Source organism: Macrosteles quadrilineatus, unplaced genomic scaffold, assembly GCF_028750875.1.
Source record: "Macrosteles quadrilineatus isolate MER2022 unplaced genomic scaffold, UCM_ALF_1.0 Scaffold_7__1_contigs__length_78375512, whole genome shotgun sequence".
NCBI lineage: Eukaryota > Metazoa > Arthropoda > Insecta > Hemiptera > Cicadellidae > Macrosteles > Macrosteles quadrilineatus.
In genome coordinates this window covers 23,856,132-23,875,154 of record NW_026542600.1, presented here as the reverse complement: position 1 = coordinate 23,875,154, position 19,023 = coordinate 23,856,132, and the positions used below count along the sequence as shown (strand labels likewise).

At 33.4% G+C, this 19,023-nt stretch overlaps 1 protein-coding gene across 1 annotated transcript in view; it reads right to left on the bottom strand.

Moving 5' to 3' along the window:
- LOC128999153 (acetylcholinesterase-like) overlaps positions 1–18,526 on the bottom strand; it is a 43,489-nt gene extending 24,963 nt beyond the window's left edge. The window contains exon 1 of the mRNA XM_054425525.1: positions 18,224–18,526. Coding sequence (XP_054281500.1) covers positions 18,224–18,493 — 270 coding nt within the window. The 5' untranslated portion in view covers positions 18,494–18,526. The remainder of the gene's footprint in view (positions 1–18,223) is intronic.
- Between the last annotated feature and the right edge of the window lie 497 nt (positions 18,527–19,023).

Genomic DNA, 19,023 nt, shown 5'->3' with positions numbered 1-19,023 from the left:
AAAGGCAATGTATAAGGGAGTATTACGATGAGATATTGAGATGAGTAAAATGCATACAGCCATTGGTTAATATATTGGAACATGGAAAGAAAATAAAAACCATATACTATTTGAATTTTCTTGTTTTCAACAATGACCATACTTTGTTTAGTTATGGATTTACCAGGTGAAACATAACTTTATTATGTGCCTCGTGGTAGATTCAAGAGAGAGAGATTCGAGATTTAAGAGATTTATCATACAATTCAGTAATAAATACAATAGGTAACGTCTTAAAAAAATCTTTAGTAATATTAGGTAAAATCTTGGTAAGGATTTAATTTTCAGAATATAAGTGGTTCAGTCATTAAACAGATTTGTAATGTTATTTATCATGAATGCCAACTTAATTATTATTTCCACTGAAAACGACTACTTAACAAAAATATATTTTGTTGTTTATTATTCCAATAATATTTTCTAAAATGAGTCCATTATAAGTCTAGCATATTGACGTAAGAATGTTACATTTGTGCATTTCTTATGTAGGAAATATGACCGTCGGTCTCATGGTACATTTCACAACCGGGACGGATTCACTCTTTCGTTTTGATGTCCCCAGTGATAATAAAAACAATGGATATATATATTCCTACACAAGACAAATTGAAGTTTGCTTAGTCTGCAGACTTAATGCAGCGTAATGAGTCAATTTAGATTTGTAACTACAAAACGTGACAGGCCCAAGCGTAATCGTTTGAAAAATGAGTTACAGGTAATGAAAGAACGTGTAAACCCATTTACATTCACTATTGTGAACAATAGGGGCTATGATGCTAAACCAAATCTTCTATTATCCGACGCTCTATTACAAGAATATACTGCATTAACAAGTCCTGACGGGGGGGGGGGGGGGGGGTAAAATGAGAGATCGGACAGTTCCCGTATGAGAAACTTAATCTAAATCTCCCATGGTTTAGATAACACAAATGCATTCTAGTTCTCACAGCTTTTGCTTTATAAACTATTAAAAGTTTTATAAAATATTGTTTACAGCTCGTGAAATTTGTAAGAAGAGGTGAGCGTCCACAAAAGCAATAAGAGACAAGAAAGGGCGCTAAATCAAATTTAGTTAATTGCTGTTTAGTTTCCCTCTACAGAAACGTTATTTACCTAGTAAAACCCTTGAAAATAAAGCCTATTTCGTCTCTTTGGTCCTAGTATATGGATCAATATGATTACTTGTTTAGTATGCCAAATTAAACTGGACTATAGTACTGTAAACAAAACATTGAAACATCAACTACGTAAAAATACCTATATAAGATCCGATTCCCTGGGCCTAACATTATCATCACACAGCAAATAACCATTTAAGATTAACCGATTTGAACTTGGAACTTCTATTACAAAGCTCTTATGTCCCTACCAATATACGCCACAGTCATAGTTTATATTTACCATCAAACACGTGGTGCAGATAATAGGGTAACTGAAATATTGGCTGAGATAAAACTCATTTTCTCGACGAGTCATGTTTTATCATGTAATATCATGAATACTATGTTTTAGTAATTGTTAATTTTTTGTTAGGTTATCAGTTTCTAGGTGTATGAGGAACAGAGAAATTAAGCTCAAACAGCAGTGAATTGTCTCACCATGTTATAACATGCTCGTGTTGCAGTAACTTGAAACCAAGAAATAGCAGAAAGAATTTAGAACATGTCTGCGAAAGGAAAGGAAATAGAGAGATGGAAGACAGTGGATAGGGAAGGAGAGTTGGAACGAAAACAATTTAATTTAACCCAATGCTGCTATTGACTGGAAACTCGCTCATTCCGTTATATACCAAGATCATCCATACTAAAGATACTTTTTTATATCAATATAATGTTATAAACTGCTTAGGCCAGTAAACAAGTAATCAAAAGTAGCTTTATATTGTACACAAGGATGAGTTAACGTAGATTTATCAAGCTGTTTTTCACAAGGGAATTCTTTTTTTAAGAGGAAAAGAAAATGGTATTAATATTTGTTATAAAATATTCATCTTCAGTATAGTAACATTCAGTTTATAAATAAGTCATATGACAGATTATTCATATAAAACTTCTTTACTGTTGTATTTATAGTAAACAATTCAATTATTTAGCTTAAAACATATGTTTCTACAAAACTGTAACTAAACCAAACTGTAAAATAAAAGGTCCGAACGACCTAGTATTTTTAGGTGAAGAGATAGGGCCTACAATATTGATTTTAAACGGTTCCTTTCACCCAATTTACCATATAGAAAATAAACTGTAAAGTCTAGGTCTCATGGTAAGACCTAGTCATATGTGTGTGTGTGTGTGTGTGTGTGTGTGTGTGTGTGTGTGTGTGTCCGTTAGCACGATAACTCATGTAAAAGTTATCTGATTCAGATGGAATTTGGTTGAAATGTGTAAACCTATATTTCTTCGAACAAGTTCAAACCCAAGCATGATCGGACTACAATATAGGGACGGGTTTATGGAGGTTTTATAGAGTAAAATTAGTTTCATCGAGCTTAAAATTACAATTTATACTCCTATTGACAAATACCAATAAAAATATCATAATATTATGATTCATGGGTGTTTGGTCTATTATTGGGTGCATGGTTGTTACCCAAGAATCATAAAAATGCCCAATTTTAATTAAACCCTTCATCTAGAGCTAAACAAAACCAAATAATGTAGTATATTGAATGGAAGCATTGTTGAGTATCAATGCTCCGTTTAATGGTTAAGGAGAATACTGTTTAGGAATGTAAATTTAAAATCCCCATTTTACTTATATGAATAGTTAGTAAACTGTTGTAGTTTGCTTGTTCGTGGATATATTCTAATATAATTTGACAAATCTACTTATTTTATCCTAAGCTATTAACTGTAATAAAAGCGCCGCTTATAACCTTCTCTGTAGCAGAAAAACTAAGTGAGGAATTAATCTGAAATATTTAATTTGAATTTAATTAAGGAATATAATAAACTAAAAATCCAATTAGGCAAATGAAAATTCACTTAGTCTCCAGGTTTGCTGAAGCGGGGGTATTTATTGGGTAGCCTATAGGTAATAACAGGTGTTGTGCACAACTCAATGAGGTTAGGATGCAAATAAATGGAAATAAAACTGTATCCACTATACAAAGGCACACAAATATTTCGTAGAAGATTTTACTGACGATATTCGATTGTATTGCATTTCCTATATGATTTTACACACATAAAAGAGGGTTCTAACGCAAAAGTAATCCAGATGAAGACAATCCATAAAACTATTTAGAACCATCATTTTTTTTACTGAAACGCTTCAAAGTATAAGCACAACCTTAATAGGTTTTTTTTTATGTAAATCAAAAATATTACGATAGTTTTTCGATTCCAATATTATATGATAAACGGATTTAATAACTCAGAGGGTAAATCGTGCAGGTTAGCGAACAAGGGAATGGCGTGCAAGCTAGACGTAACCTTGTTGTGTATGAATACTTACAGTATATATCGCTGTAGAATAATTATTTGTGCTACACTGATTGTTGTAGAGATTGTGTGTTGCTTATTTTTCTTCTAACAAAAATGCAAGCCGTTTGAAATGTTGTTTAATAGATATAACTTTATGTTTCAAAATGTAGTTGTAACAATTTTATTTTTCAAACACCTCACGTTCGTAAGAATATTCATGGATAATGAAATTGAATGTAAATACATCGAATTGAATATATGTGATATTTAATTCTGGTGACTAGCATAATAAACAGAAATTTGTTACACTAATAGGAGATGAACTGGGATTTTCTCAAATACAAAAGAGTCAGCAAAATTTAGCAGTTTTTACTAAATCCCATACAAAATTTAACTTATTTATGTGTGGTTTATATTCCTATCGAAGTTGGACAAAATCGTGAAAGGTACATTTTAATTACATTTTAAATAGATATTTTGTTTAAAACTTCTACGTAATATTAAACAGGTTTACACAAATTTTGCCATTCTTACATAAAAATTAACAATTTTAGCATCATAACAATTTTTGGATGACAGATTGTGATTATCTTTATTTATGTAACTACTAACTATTGTCCAAGTCCTATTGTTTTATCGCGATTGTGACTTAGCAGCTGTTAATATAACAGGTTATAGTCAAACACATTGGGTACAATGAAGCAACTAACTAGTACATGGTACGGAGTCATGTTCGTGAAGGGCGATCTGTACAAACGGATACATAATTGATGAATTACTAATAATTGAACCAACAAGCGGCATTGTCTAACAGTTTCCACATATCCTCTACGATATAAATATTTTATTAAATAATAAAGTATATGAATTTAACCATATATAAAACATACTCCCTATTAGATTTCTCATCCTTATGGAACAGCTGAAGACACTTTTATTGTTAGTTCTGTACGGTTTATGTAGAGGTCATGTTTTGTTTACGATTTGTTTCCCGTTATTACCATAATTTAAAGCCTCATTTAACCAAATAATACGATCTAATCATAAACAATAACTTGTCCCCTATTTATAACCAAACATTAAAACACAAATCCAGAATTTAACCCTAGAATAATAGAAACAAAATTTCGTTGATACTAGCGCCCAGTGTCACCGTACATGAACTAGACACGAAAAACGTGCTTCACAATTTACAATGGGATGAGAAGTCTACTTGTGTTGATTTCACGTATCTTAGTTGAGTATACTTTGTTTTTTACATTGAGTTAATAACATATCACGGACTTTGCTAACACCTCATGATTCATGCATTTAAAAATACATTATAGATATATTTATTTCGGTTTAACATTAACATGAGACTCATAGCCTATTGAGAAGTCTCGTGGTCACACGATAAATTGAAGCCTTTTAGCTTATTTATACAGTATATTATACCTTTAAGGTTATTCTAGGTTTTGAAGATGAGTATTTAATTGTGATTATAATTTCTTTCGTGTTCTTTTTGGTGGTAGCGTCAGGTTAAATATGAACAGTTGTAAAATACAATACATACCAAAATACATTAGGCTTATCTTCCAATGATCAAACTCCTTGATGAACTATTTATCTTCATTTACTTGGAGGAAAATTCATTCAAATGAAGTCAAACAAATCCAATCAAAATTATTCTTTATTCGTTCTGAACACAATATATGTGAATACAATAATTATAACAAAGATATTAATAATAATGTTAATAAATCAACGGGAAAGATTATTTACTCTATAACAGCATTTGTTGCGAAGAAACTTTAATAACTGCTTATTAAATGATTTGAGAGAACAAACACATCGAGGATTCATAGAATTGTGTGGTCTCTTCCCTCTTCTCAGAACCGAGTAATGACTGTCAAGTGTATACAGGTGTTTAAGAGCATGTTAAAAACTGTTGAGTCGAATAAAATGCGGTCACGTTTAAGCAACACGTATTAGTTTCCACTCTTATAGTGTGTCTTAAATAATCTATGGGCTCAATGTGGTTAGTTTACTATTGATTTACCCTGTCAATTCCATCCATTTAATGTATTAATCACTAAGATAAAATTTAGATTTATATCTTTTTACATAAAAGCTTTCGAGCTATACACTTAACCACTGAACTTCAAGCAGTTTTTTTATCAGCTAAAGACCTTTAACATCCTTAAAATTAAGACAAATATCAATCTTTCAGGCAAAAGATTTAAAGGTAGTAAATTTAATATCTAATATGACTGCATCAAAAAAATAAAGCATTATAATATCTCACTAACATTTTTTAGACCTATGACATTATTAAAACATAACATAAACATAAAATATATTATGCAACTAGTTACTTATAAAACTTATTTCTAGTAATAATTATATTTTTAGCACGATACGAATGCTAATTTAAGAACAAATTGTATATGAAAACGTGCGTTGGAACTCAACCACATTCAAAAAGTTTGCTTTAATTGAATTGTTACTATAATTTAATGTTTACCTACAACTATCAATCAATTACTATGTAGTTTAAGCGTCAATGCTACGGCAAAAAAAATAGTTTTACCCAAAATAAAAATCATATCTTTCACGTCAATTTATTAATTGATTTATTTTCCTTAAAAAAAACTATAGGGTTTGAGCTTTCCTGTACTAATCGGTTAAACTGCTAATGGTAGTTTGCTAAACAAACAAGAAATACGATTTGGCAATTATTTTAATAATGAACAGACATTTAAAAATTAGAACATTATACATTTATAGAATTTGTGATTTCGTTACGTTTTTAAAAGTTTTGTTTATCTTTAAATATATAAATAATGTATATTTAGAATATTTATCCGTCTATTAACTTAGAATAATAATGCAATACCCTGAGAATACAGGTTTGTAAAAATCTCATGAGTACATTGAAGTTTCTGAATAATTTGTGACACATTTTATATGCCTCTAGTGCCTCGGATAATAGATTAGTTTTTTGTTTCTGTCGCAACATAATAGCAGGATTGGATGTCATTCGCACAAAGTTACAAGTAATAGTAAACCCCTGCGGCACTTTGTAGATTCTACCCCAGTGTACGTGTCTTTGAGAGGCTCTACTTCACGGTTCATCCATTTATATATTTTTCTCTTTGAACATAACTAAAAGAAATTTATGTATAATTAAATACTCTACGCAAGTAAATTAAGTATTTATAAATATTAAATATATAAAAAAAGTTTACTTTACGGGTATATAAAACACGCGAAACTGATTGCATTATTAAGATCCATGAACAACCGGGAATGAATATGTACAATAACCACGTCTAAGCAGCGTATTTAATTAACTCGCTTTTATAATCCCTATATTAATAAATACACGGTTTCAGTTAGTATTTCTAAAGTGGTTGATTTTGGCAACTATGCCTACCTGAATTGACATTTGTATATACATTTTATTCTTTAATCACAGCCAAGGTGAACTATCCCCATGTCAGTAGAAGATGTTCAGTTTAGATTGGGTACTCAAAGTAAGGTTGATTATTTGATCAGAGTGGTCAATGAAGAAGACCACTTTTATGGCCCGTTAGAAGGACGTAGAATTGGACACACTAAATTTTTGTTTCACCACAACAAGTTTTTTCTTCACGAATATATAAATGAGACGTGTAAGGTATTGAATGACGTACATGATATTGCAGACATTTATAACATTGGTCTCCTCAGATCCAAGCTAGCCACACTTATTTCTAAATTCACTCAACCATCTTTAATGCGGTTGGTGGTTTACCAGCTTTGGCAAGAATTCGCCACCCGAATGAACGTTACGGGAACAATTTTATCAGAGCCGAAGAGGACAGTATACCGAATATTAACTCTGTAAGCAATTGATCTGCAACAACTTGTATTTGAAAATAGATTTTTTTCTGAAGAAAAAGGGTTAGCTTGCAGGTAAGTCGTACAAGGTGGGTTTTAGATTAAAGAAAAACTTATTGATAACTTACTATCAGAATTTTGTAATTCAAAATAGTTTGTGATTCGGGCACTGAAGTTAAAACAAAAGTCTAAACAAAAGTTACAAATCTGTAACAGGACACTGAGACCTTATTATCTAAAATGTATTTGATGATTAAATTATTTTGAGGCCATTACATTGGACATTACTGCCTTTTCAATGAGTTTATTCCTCCTGAAAATCATTGAATTGGCATGTACAGATTCGGAATGTCTTTTCAAACATTTAATCGCATAAAGCACGTTATCTATTTGTATTTATTTGATCAAACCAGTCGATGGTTTAGCTATACGATGGTCATTTTTATTTGTTTTGTATACGATTCCATGATTAAATTATCCATCTGCACTTTTTCTGTGGTATAGTTCATTTTTACAACACAGAGACATCAATCTGCTCTCTTATTGTGACACTCCTATCCCTTGTTACGTATAAGAGGTTGCACATAATTATATTTTCTATTCAAAGTAACGTAGGAATTTTACTGTGACCTTATTAGCAAATTTCCCTATAGGGAAGTAGCTATTACCGTAGGTGGCATGGTAAGACCTAGGCCCGGGACCGATTTACTTTTTCATTTTGATGTTTGATGTCCCCAGGGGCCAAAAACACCATTCGTTAAAATTTCTATATAGGCTATGTGTATATATACAGGGTGATTTGTACTCAGTGTGACAAAATTTTTTTGGCGTAAGTACAAAGTAAATGAAGTGTGATGATGCATATCAAATGTTCCAAGTCTCAAAATTAGCTTCCCAAAAAATTATTTGACGTTTTTCAAAAATAACCATGCTTTTAAACTTAATACAGCGATTTCTCAATTACCTGTATATGGATTTGAGTAGATAATGTCATTTTCGTGTTCTACATTAAATTTTGAACAAGAATAATGGAAAATGACGGAGGATCAGTTGTACAAACTCCATTGTAAATAGATTCAAAGATAAAAATTAAGATATTTGATAAAAATTGTAAAAACAATGGTCTATTGCATTTTTCACACCCTGTATACAAGAAAGTGTCGGAATATGTTAAAAACTGCGCCATTTTATAAGCTTTCCAACCATATGCTACACTATTGAGGTTTATGCCTGCTTATGTACGCATTAATGGTTTGAATACTACAAAGCATGGTGTCTTTATCATTTGAAACATAGAAAGTCGGAATGTATTAAGCAAAAGTTGTATTTTTGTTTCAGCTTGAACAGTAAAAACAGTAAAAAAGTTCCCTGTTTTCTGGTATTCAAACCACTAAAACAAACAAAAAAATATCTAAACCTCAATAGTGTAGCATATGGTTGGAAAGCTTATAAAATGGCGCAGTTATTAATATATTCCGACACTTTCTTGTATACAGGGTGTGAAAAATGCAATAGGCCATTGTTTTTACAATTTTTATCAAATATCTTAATTTTTATCTTTGAATCTATTTACAATGGAGTTTTTACAACTGATCCTCCGTCATTTTCCATTATTCTTGTTCAAAATTTAATGTAGAACACGAAAATGACATTATCTACTCAAATCCATATACAGGTAATTGAGAAATCGCTGTATTAAGTTTAAAAGCATGGTTATTTTTGAAAAACGTCAAATAATTTTTTGGGAAGCTAATTTTAAGACTTGGAACATATGATATGCATCATCACACTTCATTTACTTTGTACTCACACCAAAAAATTTTTGTCACACTGAGTACAAATCACCCTGTATGTGTCCGTGAACGTGATAACTTGAGTATTTTTTGTCCGATTTTGATGAAATTTGGTTTAAAGGTGTAAGTTGGGGTAAACTTGAATAAGTTCGCGAACCAGCATGATCGGACCATGGGAACGGGGTTTTACGGCGGTTTATGGGGTAAGAATTGGTTTTTCTCATTTTTGACCCTCAAAACATAAAATTCCCCAATTCCTCTTTAGACCTTTTTAAAGAGCTTAAAAAACAAATAATTTAGTATACAAAAGTGTTTTAGTACGGTTATTGGTAACGGAGGAAATTCAAAAAATTAATAATTAAAAATTCCCATGTTATGCTTAAGGAGAATATTGTAAAATGTTATAGTTTGCTTATTTATGGATATATTTTGATCAAACTTGGCAATTTTATTTATTTTATACTAAGCTGTTAGTATTTTACTAAAAAAACACTTTATATTACGTACCTTGTAGAAGCAAACCTAGCTACTCGTTAAACCTAATGTTATTTAAATAGATTTAATTGAAAACCATTTCAGACAAATGGAAATTTGCTTAGTCGGCAGGTTTTGTATTTCAATACAAAGAACCAATACCATTATGTCTGGTAATTGCAACATTTGATGTACATAAATAATCCTATCTTTTGTTCGGTTGCGTGGTCGGTCGGCGTTCCGTATAGAGTTACCTATTATAAAACACTTAACCTACTCTTTTGTTTTATACTAGCCCTTGCCTTGTTACGAAGTGCGCATTTACGTGTACAATAGCAGTCCATTCTCCGTTACTTTATATTTACGGGTAAACACGAAATTAAAAACCAATTATAACTGCGACATAAGGAATCAAGACTTGAAAATGGACACTGGATAGGTACTCGAAACAAACAGAGCGTCAAACATATGCACGGCAACGTTTACTCTTTCAAGATTGGCAAATGAGATAAATGAATTTAAGTGCAATTGATGGTCGGCCTATCCCTTCCCCACTACTGATTTATACAGTGTGTGTGTTTTTTTTTTACTTTCTTCTTTATTTATGCAAAAACTGCAATATATAGAAATATGCAGTTTACGGGAATCGTCTATTGACGTAGGGGCCACAATAGTTGCGAATTTAATGTGAAGTTCCCATTCACCCGCTTTCTCCCCCTACCCATAAACTAAAATTTTTTAATTGCAAGGTACCCCTTTTGACATATCAAATGTGAGGGCATGAAAAAAGAAAATGAATGGCGCCAACTATAGATCTCTACGTCAATCCCATCAAAAGATATGGCAGTTCAAAATTTGAATTTGTTGCCCTCTTTTTTAAAAAAAAAAACACGTTTTTTAAACGGCTGTGGTTCAAAAACAGTAAGAACTATCAAAGATTTGAAAGAATTTTCATAGCCAGGAATAAAATTTTCTACAAAACACTCTAGTGTTTTCCGATAATCGCATTCCTTCAATTTCAATAACCACCCTACTTCTAAAATTTGTAAAACTTCTCGGGTTTTTGACGGTTTTTTTTATTAAAAAAGCATGCCAGCTAGTCACACTTTTGAAAAATGCTTGTTCAATCAAAAATCCGTAAAAAGTCCGATAATAATAGGAAAAAAACCTAGGATTGACGTAGAGATATCTAGTTTCTTTTTCTTTTTTCATGCCCTCACATTTGATATGTCAAAATGGGTACCTTGCAGTTTAAATTTTAGGTTAAAGGCAGGGAGGAAAGGGGGTGAATGGAAACTTCACATTAAATAATAGACGATTCCCGCAAACTGCATATTTCTATCTACAGTATTGCATTTTTTACATAAATAAAGAAGCAAGTTTAAAAAAACACTCTGTATGACTTAACAAGGGATGTGTTAAATAAAGTACAATAGTTCTCGAAAAAAAAGGAAAACATGGCCAAATTTGTCAACCATATCAAACAAAGATGAAGCAAGTTTTTTTTCTATCAGAGAATGACTTCATTCCATAAATAATGGGAAACTTCAGTGGACAGGTATTCGAATAAATGAATAAATTTACAGGCTTCATGTGCATAATGAAGCCTGGCGAAGCTGTTACTTTGTAAAATTTAATTTTTACTGGAAAGATGAAACGAATTTTTCGGAATTTAGTTTAGCTTCTTGTATTTCCATAAAATCATTTTGTAAAGGTGCGAAAGGGTACAAATAAGTATTGAATCTTTTTCAGCACATTTTAACAGTATAGTTTTTACTAGTTTACGCAGGTCAATGTTGAAATAGAGACGGTGTAAAAAATGAATTTATAATATAAATGTAATGTTGTGATAACATTTAATAAACAATTACTTTTATTGCGTTCTGGGCTGCATGTATTACTGTTAGTTAAGTAGTGGATAAATAGTAGTTTACGCAACCCTACGACAGTTTTAATTACTAAAAATCACTACTCATAACTTCTAAGAGAGGTTATGTTTTCGTTTATAAACTCTCATTGCCACTAACAGTGATGCAACGAAACATTGTACCAAACACAATTCGCACCACTCAACAATTAAATTGGCCTGAACAGCTGATCAGTTGAAGTTCAAATCATTACAATTTTACTTCTTCTCTTTTAATCCTTGAACCTCATTGGTCCGTTACCCGTGTTGTTATGAAAAAATATGCTGTTATGAGAAAATTTTCAATTCTAAGAACTGAACTGAAACGGTTATTTTTAAAAAACGGTCATAGGTAAAAGCATTAAAGGCTTATGGTTAAATTAATAACGAGCTAGAATTTTCTAGTATGATTAGATATAACATACCTAAAATAAATTGTTAGTTTCATACTTTTGAAGTACTTTGTGGCAAAACAATAAAAATTTTAGAGTTAAATCCATCGAATGATTAGATAAAATGTAAGTGTTTTTCACTGTATTAAATATAAGAATATTTTAAAGAGAAACTGCACATAATTAGAACCAGAGGTGAAAAGTCTGTACTAAAGAAACAATTTTTATTACAGTCTAGAATTGTTTAAATGACTGCATAAATTGATCTTACAGTGTTTTAGTAAAAAATTAATAGCTTGGTATATAATAAATAAATTTACCAAGCTGGAATTTTAAATTTATAATTGTTTGAATTTTCTCCGCAACCAATAACTGTAAAAAACACTTCAATGTACGAAGGTATTAATTGTTTTAAGCTCATAAAATGATTTAATGAGAAATTGGAAAATGTTATTTTTTGGGGGTCAAAATTCAGAAAGCCCAATTTTACCCCATTCACCCCCCTTTAATTTAAACAACTTTCTGAAAATGGTATATACTTATGTGGTTAAAAACAGCTTAATAAATATTCCATAGTTTTGCCGATATTTTAAGAGTCATTTTTAAGTGCTGAAATATGGAAATAAGAGCTTTGAATTAGGAAAAAAAATCTTAAATGTGGAAGGGGTTGTTATGTTAATTTATCATAAAGACGGCGAGGGTAAAAGGCATTCTGACTATGTGACCACGACCGTCTTGAGGCCTAATCTAATTCTGGCCCCTCCCGCTGCTCTTTGTCTACGAAATGGCCTGTTACAGTAATCTGTGTCTCGGATGAAAGTCACGCTTTCTCCGTTTATTTAACAAGGTACCTAATCTTCACGTGCAAAACAAAGCACCTTTTAATGACCAGGCTGGGGTTTATTTTGTTAATATTAAACGTTTACATATTGTATATGTTTGATAATACCTGATCGGTTACTCATCAGGTAAACCTATCTTGAACATATAATGGTGCTTATATATTTTACCGTGTGTGACCAAAGTAGCTCGTTACTATACTAGTTAGAATAAAGTCAATAGCTTTATGGACAAATCCACGGAAGCTTGGTTTTTGGTTCAAGTCTTAAGAGCCACACCCTTGATCTGTACCGGCTAATCACTATGTAAGCTGGAAATCACCCAGTAACAGGTTCGAGGCCTATTAAGATTGGTAAATTCTAAATTAAAAGTACCTGCCAATAAATGAAATATGTGGAAAATAATCTTATGCATTCAATTAATATTAATTTGGTGATTGAAGATGAAAAACAAAAAAAGTTGAAGAGTTGGTGCGTCCCTAAAGTTGAGGAAGAGACAGAATTACTAGCTGATTTGTGGAGTTCATGATGAAATAAAAACGTAATTACATTACATTTAGTCAGCAGTCCATATTTCTTTAACCGCTGATGACAATTAATGCTTTATATTAGTTTGGCTAGTTAAGGCGTAATAGCATAAATGATTAATAATATGAGTTCACTTTTACTCTAAATCTACCGTGTTAAATTAGCGTATTGACATTGACATTAAAAATTATAATCTTAAAAATAAATACAATTAAATATGAAATTAAAGATCAGTTGTACATTTTTGAACTATTTGTACAATTTTTAGAAATTTGCTGGCCACGGTATATGAACGATTTCGTTTGTCCGTTGATGAAGTCCTGTTGTCATGCCCTGCTCAAAGCTCTCTTCTTTTCGTTGGGGATTTCAACCTGCCGGAAGTTGACTGGACTGTCCCCGCCATTGTACCAAATGTTGCAGGATCTCAACACTTGATCGACATGATTGCTGGGTTTGATTTGGTCCAATCCAATGAAATTCTCAATGAACGTAGTGTTACCCTGAATCTTCTACTATAATCTGACCACTCCCTCAATGTGTGTCACGCTCCTGATCTTCTTTTACCTGAAGAACCTGCTCACCCGGCACTATCTTGCGACATCTTGATTGCTGGAGTACCTTATGACACCGGATATACTTCACATGATTTCCTTAACTGTGATTTTAACATGATTTATAGTAAGCTTAGTAGCCATCATGGACCGATGTTTTTTTTCAACATATAATGAATGCTACTGTTCATTTTGAGCACATTTTGAATACCACTCGTGACACAGTTCTTGAACATGCGCCTCTCAAAAAAATATGGTAAATCTCGATTTCCAAGTTGGTTCTCTCCAAGTGGGTTTGAGCTCCAGATGTTATGCTAAATACATCTACAATGTCAATTAGAATCTTACAGAGAACGTTACATCTTTTTGGGGCTTCGTCAATACGGTAAAGGAATCGACTAAAACCAGTGATTGGGGTGGTAAGCCACCTCCTCAATGTCACTGCGTCCTCTCCTGTAGACATATGCAACTTATTTGCTCAGTTTTGTCGTTTTCTCACATGATATCGGACCACCTCCCCAATCCAACTTTGATAACTCAATCAATGTTTCCACTTGTGTTTTTGAGAAGCTTCTAGCTTTTGATACTCACAAAGGCATTGGTCCAGATCTAATTCCGCCTCTTGTAATCAAATATTGCAGTCCCCCTCTTGCTCCTTATCTGACTCCATAGTTTAGTAATCTTTTAAAGCAGGGCATTTTCCCGATTCCCTGAAGACAAGCTATGTGGTTTAAATACACAAGTCCAGTGATATAGCGGATGTTAAAAACTATAGGCCTATTGCTACATGCAGCACTGGGGAAAGTCTTTGAATCACTTGTACTTGATTGTGTGAACTTTGCCTGTAAGAGCTTTATGAATGCTGAACAGCATGGATTTACACGTGGTAGGTCGATTGCTACCAATCTTATCCAGTATGATAATTATATCCATTCTTCTTTCCATTCTGGCGAACAAGTTGACAGTCGAAACATCGACTTCTCGAAGGCCTTCGATAAAGTGTGTCATCAACACCTCATTTTCCGACGCCAACTCCCGGCCTTTTCATGCCTCCTCAGGTGTGCCACAAGGTTCCAGGTTGGGACCATTCCTGTTTTCAATCTTCCTAAACGACATCGTGATCACATCTGCAACGACTGTTTGCTCTTTGCCGATGACATCAAGGTATTTACGTCTGTTTTTTCCATCAGAGATTTTCACAGGCTTCAGGATAGTCTATTGAGAATTGAAGAGTGGTGCCTTCGAGATGGCATGATGATGAACGCCAGCAAATGCCACGTTATAAGCTTTCATCGTTTCACTGACTATGTTTCCTTCAACTACATACTTGAGGGCTCCATTTTGCAACGAGTTACGTGATTTGGGTGTAACCTTATCTTCGAGTCTCAGTCCTGATAACCACACTAACAACATCGTGAGCAAAGTCACCAGAACGCTGGGCTCACTCATCAGAACGTCTAGAAATGGGCAAATAGGCTGGATATCGACGCCATGAACACCGTCTACAAGTCTCTCGTAATAAGGTCAATACTTGAATAGGGATGCATAATATGGTCTCAACTCGGCCAAATCCAGCGGTTGCAGAGGGTTCAGGACAAATTCGTGCGGATTGTGGGTGTGAAGTTGGGCCCTTCTCTGTCTTCTGCCAAGTTGACATTTGCACCCATCGTCCTGACGTCCTTCAATACTTGGTCAGTCCATCTCAATTTTGGACTCCCCAATGGACGTTTACTTGCAGGCGTGGCTCTCCAAACTTCATACAGTCTTGTTCCTCTCTCTCTTCTTAGCATTTGCCCTATCCAACTTAACCTTCTTCCTTTACCCATTGCAACAATATCTGGGTCGGTGAATAGTGATCTTAGCTCTCCATTTTTCTTTATCCTCCACATTTCTCCCTCTGGAACTGGTCCAAATATTTTTCTTATGGCTTTATTAAAAAAAACCATGAGTCGTTGTTCATTTTGCTTGGACATTTGCTATGCAGACTAGTAAAAAATGACGTTTTACAGTAACCAAGAAAATGGGCGAAGTATAGAACCTAAGATGCCATTCTTTGTAATGTATAAAGACTATCTAGTCTCAGAAATATTGACTGAGCATATAAAAGAAAATCTAAAACACAAATATTGAAGTTTTGGATATATATTTTGTAGAGTTAAGAATTCCTTCATAAAAACCTGTAAATAAGAAAGCCATTTTATGACATAACATTTATGACATAAACATTTACGACATTTTCACGAGTATAAAAGCGTTAAAGAATATAACAGTCAAATGGTTGGTTACTTTCAAATTAGGGTTAGGAATTCACAAAAGAAACATGCTTTGAAATAACGGGATGTTTTAATTTTTCCTAGTACCCGGGGCCGGCAGCGAACCGTAGAACATATCACTGCCATTACTTACACCACTGTTAGGACATTGTAAACATTACCTCATTATTTATTCCACTGTAGTCGGGCTGTAACTTTAATCTTCCTTTTCACCATGGTAGATTCTCAGTTTTATTAGTCTTACAACAAATGACCTGTTAGCATCCCCTTTGTTTATATGATCATGAATAGTATCATTTACCAACATACTATTGTAGCCTATCCTTTTGAAGTTGGAACTTTTCTTTTGATCTTCTACTGTATTAAGTGGGGCTGCCGGAATTTTACCCCCTGAGTAGATCTGACGTCACTATGACGTAGTTTTCTGAGTTTGTTCTCGGACGGAATTTTAACCCCACGAATTTGGGAGTCTAATGAAAATAGACAGAGCGTGATTTAAATTAGCAATAAAAGCCGAAAGTTTACCCCCTGTCCGAATAACTAGGGTTTCGGCAACTAAAGATTTTTACCCCCATTCCATATTTTTTCCCCCCGGAACTTTACCCCCCGAAAGCTTACCCCCGGATTTTTTCTCCTAGACAGATATAGAATTTGGCAATAATAATAAATGTTGTTAATAATACGCATTTTTAAATCAAATTGAATTAAAATAAGACTTTTTATATAAACGAGCAAAACTAAAAAAATCTTATAAAAACCAAACCAGACAGCTGAATTTCACATTTAGCAGTACAACTATGTGCTAGTTTTGATTTATTTGTTTTAGATTGTGTAATTTATTATGGAGTTAGGTAAAATTCCACAACCTTTGCTGTATCAACCTACTGTTGTCCATAGAAAAAAACATACTCCCAGGCTTTCCCCCCGAATTATCAAAGTGTAGAGAATGTGACAATGGTTTTAGTTATATTTTTCACAGTAACAGTAGAATAACTGAATTTTGTAATTTTTTTATTATTTTGATATTTTTTTTTTAATTACATTTGCCTACAACATTTAATATAAACGGAGGTAAAAAATAGTTCACTGATTAAACGCCTTTCTGTAAATACACCAATTATGTACAAAATTAATTATTCTCTCCAAATTACATATCTGGATAGGGGGTAAAATTCCGGCCCTCACACTCTAGGTTTTCTAATTTAATTTGTTTTGGTTAAATTAACAACCGTGAAAGATGGGTTTAACTCCACCTTTAATTTATCAACTCAGGTTGTGCAACTCAAAAGCTCACGGCCGGAATTTTACCGCCTAGGTTGTGACGTCAGTTTTGCTCAGGGGGTAAAATTCCAGGGGGATAAAATTCTGCTACCCCATTAAGTGTACTCCAAATCTCAACAACTATTTCAATAGACACAATAAACGTATTGACTTCGATAAACACAATGTCTATCCAAACCACGTACTGTTTATTCAACTATCTAAGCCACGTATGATTGGCATGATTTTGTTGTGATGGTTGATAAAATTGATAAAAGATCACTAAACTGTAAACAAGTCTTTATATACATTAAAAAATATGAAGACCTATACAATTTAAAATTAAGACTCTTTTTTAAATTCCTTCTAAACAGGGATCATACCATGTTTAACGTAGGCTACCCTTTACCCTCTACGTAGGTTGGGTTTGTTCAATGTTCTTTCTGAATTAGAGATTCGAATCTCAGGCAATGTATCAAGTCAGGGCTTCTCCAATCAACTTACTATTTGTTTTATTTTTATAATCAGCAAAATTTTAAAACATACAGTCATTACGGAAATCCGATTAATATATATAGTTACTGTATGTGTTAAATAAACATTGGTCGTTTGTGGCAACTTCATATTTTAGTAAATATTTGAATTCCTGAAAGTGATCAACAAATCTCGTAGCAATAATTCACATTGTTACAAATACAAAGGCAATCACACACACTCACACACACACTCATCGCCTACATATAAACACGTTTACTACGCATGACTTTGTCGTGTAGTGGGTTGGGTTAAACAAATAAAAGATCACATTAAACGAGTATTTATGAAATCTGAACCGGTTATTCTATAAGCAACTCAACAACTACGTAGATGGGTACTTACGGATCCTCCGCCAGCGGATTCTCCGAAGAGCGTGCAGAGTTCTGGGTCGCCGCCAAAGTTGGCGATGTTCGCCTTTATCCACTGAATGGCCAGGGCCTGGTCCCACAACCCCAGGTTGCCAGGGGCCTCCTCGCTGCCTGTGGGCAGCTCTGGGCTCAGGTAGAGGAACCCGAAGGCTCCCACACGATATTGCATGGACGCCACGATCACATCGCTGGTCGCAGCGACCATGTCTGCGTCGTAGATGTCCAGAGTGGCAGTGCCCGACATGTAGCCGCCGCCATAGATCCAAATCAGTACCGGGACCTGGAAAGTAAAAACATGTGAATGTTACCAGTTAAATACCATATGTAATAAACATCTGTGACCAGGTGGAATGTATCGATACTTTAAAATCTGGCAAAAACACAAGATTTGAAATACATACAAAATACACAAGTCACTATAATAAGTTAGCGTTGCTTCATCTGGCACTGCTAAATCTTATAGTAGAATTTAGCTAATCTACCTTGTTATGTATTTGGTAATCGTTCACAAAATCGCAATCGTTAACTGTCTGAGTTTTATAGTTACGTATACCTGATCCTCGATCTACTTCCCTTGGATTTCCAGGAGTAGCGACTTCGTCGGTGTCATATCGGTTCAGAAGTAAACTTATTTTGTACTTCAAGCATATTTGTTTACTACTGGTATATGAATCAAAAGTTGTGTTATGACTTGACAATGTATTGAAAAAAACTATCTCTCTACCGATGCGTGTATAACCTTTTGTAGAAATGAACATTATATAAAATACCTTT